Source organism: Cucurbita maxima, unplaced genomic scaffold (assembly GCF_002738345.1).
Source record: "Cucurbita maxima cultivar Rimu unplaced genomic scaffold, Cmax_1.0 Cma_Scf00009, whole genome shotgun sequence".
NCBI lineage: Eukaryota > Viridiplantae > Streptophyta > Magnoliopsida > Cucurbitales > Cucurbitaceae > Cucurbita > Cucurbita maxima.
Window position 1 is genome coordinate 380,877 of NW_019272025.1, and position 3,508 is coordinate 384,384.

The 3,508-nt window shown below is 33.6% G+C and overlaps 1 protein-coding gene across 1 annotated transcript in view; it reads left to right on the forward strand.

Moving 5' to 3' along the window:
• The first annotated feature begins 601 nt into the window (after positions 1–601).
• The window catches only part of LOC111483794 (nicotinate phosphoribosyltransferase 2-like), a 12,878-nt gene continuing 9,971 nt past the window's right edge, over positions 602–3,508 (forward strand). Inside the window, exons 1-3 of the mRNA XM_023130111.1 lie at positions 602–937; positions 2,540–2,687; positions 3,203–3,322. Coding sequence (XP_022985879.1) covers positions 783–937; positions 2,540–2,687; positions 3,203–3,322 — 423 coding nt within the window. The 5' untranslated portion in view covers positions 602–782. The remainder of the gene's footprint in view (positions 938–2,539; positions 2,688–3,202; positions 3,323–3,508) is intronic.

Sequence of the window (3,508 nt, forward strand, 5' to 3'; positions counted from 1 at the left end):
CATTTTAGATATCTCATACCATTTGAACCATTCCGAGTCGATTTTGACGTATATGGGAAAAGTTAGGGTTAGTATATAGCAACTATTTAGTCAATTTATAATATTTAGAGTTAAATTTGGATTAGTTAACGAAGTTAAGTGAGATACTCTTCTTAGAGATATCCTAAATATGAAGCTATGGAATTCCATCAGTGGAGTTAGGCTTCTACAAGCAGAATCGAGCTAACACTAGCTAAGAGTATTAGTGACTTCGACTTAGGTCAATGAAATAAGTGACTTAACAAGGAACGACTTCGAGTTAGATTGGATGATACCATGTTCACATTATATCTATTGAGATACTTGATGAGCCCGTGTGCATATATAAAAGTACTTTGCATCAAATTCTACTCGAACCATAATTGCATGTGATATCATTTTTCTGGATATGTGTTTTTTTGTTTGTTTTAAGGATGGAATTGACATATGAATGGATAATAGGTGTCTTATCCTGATTGTTTGATGGACATATTTAACTTGAAATTTATGCTTAAAAGAAATTATACAAAAAAAAAAAGTAGCGAACTTTGACTTGGTGGTCAGTTTCTTCTTTTTCGTTGTATTTAACGGTCTCCTTTCTCTTGTGATATACATCCACTTCCGATATCCAGGTTGTTTCCGCCTTCGTCTACACTGAATACTTCTCCCCACTTTGCTTTCTGCGAATTTCTCTCTCATTCTTATTATTTCCCTTCCAACTTCCATTGATTCTTTGAAATTCTTGAGGTTTTCTTGTTTTCTTGATGGACAAAGTGATCGGGCCAAGAAATGGCGATCCTTCCGGTCCGGTGGTGGACGGACCTACCAACCCTATGGTTACTCCTTTGCTCACCGATCTTTATCAGTTCACTATGGCTTATGCTTATTGGAAAGCCGGCAAGCATGACGAGCGAGCTGTGTAAGTTCTTTCTTCTGTCTTTGTACAATGAGTTTGTGTTGCTGAGAATTCGGAATCCATGCGGAAATGGATTTATCTCTTTATTAAACCTTGTTTTGATTTGAAATTGTGTATTTCTTGCTTGTTTGTAATCAGTCTCAGTAGTGACTGCGCGGAAATTGTCCTTTTCTTCTTCTCTCTATTTTGTTTCTTCACTACTTCAGTTGTCGTGTTTGGTTTTTGAATTGCATGCTACAGAGTTCGGAACTTGTAAAGTTGAATCTAGAGGGAAGGCTGTTACTGTTTGATTTTTTTCTCTGTTTCCTGTATCAAGAACGTTAATGATTCCATTTGAGTATAGGTTCCGACTTGGTGGCCTAGCATGAATTACAGAAAACCAAATTTTATGCAAGATTGGAACCCCTTTTGTTTTAGTTTGACTCTTTTTGCTGGGATGTATTTTTGTATGCCCTTTGCATTATTTCAGTCCTTCTCGATGAAAACATAGTTTCCAATTTTTTTTATAAAAGGCTTTGGGTTAATTAAATGTTCCATTGAACGACTCATCCACAAACTTTCTATGACCTCGAACGTTTGGCCTGGAATTTCTCCACGTCGTTAGTTTTGAGTTTTGAGCAAGTTCGGTAGTTCATATGATTGCTTAATTTTTTTTCCCCTCAAATATGACAGAATTAGCTCTCGAAGAAACTCCTTATGGCTTGTAGGTATTATATCAGTTCGGGTTGGAATATGGAAATTGTTATTCTAACTACCCTGAGCTGGCCTAATGGTGAAAATAATAGAAGTCTTAGAGAAGGGAGTGAGTTTAACTCACGGTGATCTACCTAAGATTTAATATCCTACAAGTTTCTTTGACATAGGACAAACAGTTGTGTATAAATTGGTTCAAATACTTGTGAGTATATAAAATACAGAGAAATTGTTATTTCTGAATTTTGAATGTATTACTAATATGATTCATCAATCACTTTGATTGCATTTTTCTAAATGAACATAATGCTTTCTTTTGAATGACTAACCTTCAATCTTCTTGTGTTATAAGGTGAAACAATTTTGGCGGAGCTTTTGCTCAAGCTATTTTATGACTTGATGCTGTGGATGATACACTAGTCTGGTTTGAGTTTTTTTTTAGAGGTCAACAGCATGTGAGGGTGAAAAATTCAAACCTTTGACCTTTTGGTTGAGGACATGTATTTTAACTAGTTGAGCTATTCTCAAGTTGGTGACTTGTAAATTGTTATTTCTATCTTTTGAAGGGTCTTTGTAATTTTAATTTGGAAAAGTATAATAAGCTTCAAAAACAATTCCAACTTTGGAGGTTGAAACTAAACTTGGCAGCTAATTAATTGTTCGAGCATTGGTTGCATCTTACATTTTTTTTTTATATAATGAATAGAATTAAATTCGCCCTTACTGGAATATCTAGAAGTTGAAAGTTTGCCTTTTCCAACATGGTTGATTTACCAGGGCAAATCAAAATTTTCATTCTATCAAAAGCTATATGATCTCTCCAGCGCCTTATAAGTCATGTTTGGAGATGTCTTTGAGGAGGAAAATATGCTTTAATATAGAAGGGTTTTTTGTTAAATTTTTGTGGTCCAGGTTTGATTTATATTTTCGGAGGAATCCTTTTGGTGGTGAATATACAATTTTTGCTGGTTTAGAAGAATGCATAAGACTTATTGCTAATTTCAAATTCACAGAGGAAGAAATCTCATTTGTCAAGCAGGCTTTACCTTCATCCTGTGAGGTAACCCAATTTATTGATTATGTGGTTGGTATACAGATCAACTTTTACTTTGGTTTATGTGGTACACCACTGCATATTTAAATTAGTCAGATGTTTCATTTTATAAGTATTGCTGCCTAAATAATTTAAAACTTAATTAAAATTTGCCACATCTTACGCATCGTAGGTCTCACCTTACAAAATTTTTCCTAAATTTTACTCTATGAATGATCATTTTTTTCTTTTGGGAGGACGATATTAAATGCACCATAACATATTAGGGCTTATTTGGTTAACTAAAGCATAATTAGTTTGCGTGTTCTTCCTTGTATTAAAGCGCATACATGTAGGTAACCTACCAACCATACTAGTTATTTTTCATAGTAACTTTGAAATGCAATTTTGATAATTTGGTAAAGCTTCATAAGACTTTTTGTATGCTGAGTTAACTCTTACTTTTTATAATTAGAATGCATTGATTATTTTAGAGGATTTACTTGTTCCGATGCTGAAGAACTTTTATTGATTAAATATAGGATGCGTTCTACAATTATCTTAGAGGAATCGACTGTTCTGATGTTGAGGTCTATGCTATTTCAGAGGGATCAGTTGTTTTCCCAAAGGTGCCCTTAGTGAGGGTTGAAGGGCCAGTTGCTGTAAGTATCAAGAAAGTTTTCCTCTGATGAAATAGTTAACATTGGATTCAGGAACCTATTTTATTTCTTTGTATTCATCCAAGAGTATCTTCATAACTGCTGAAACAAGATATTATTAATTCACATTGGTACATTTCTTTTTTTTTTTTTTTTTTTTTTTTTTTTTTTTTTTTTTTTTTTTTTTTT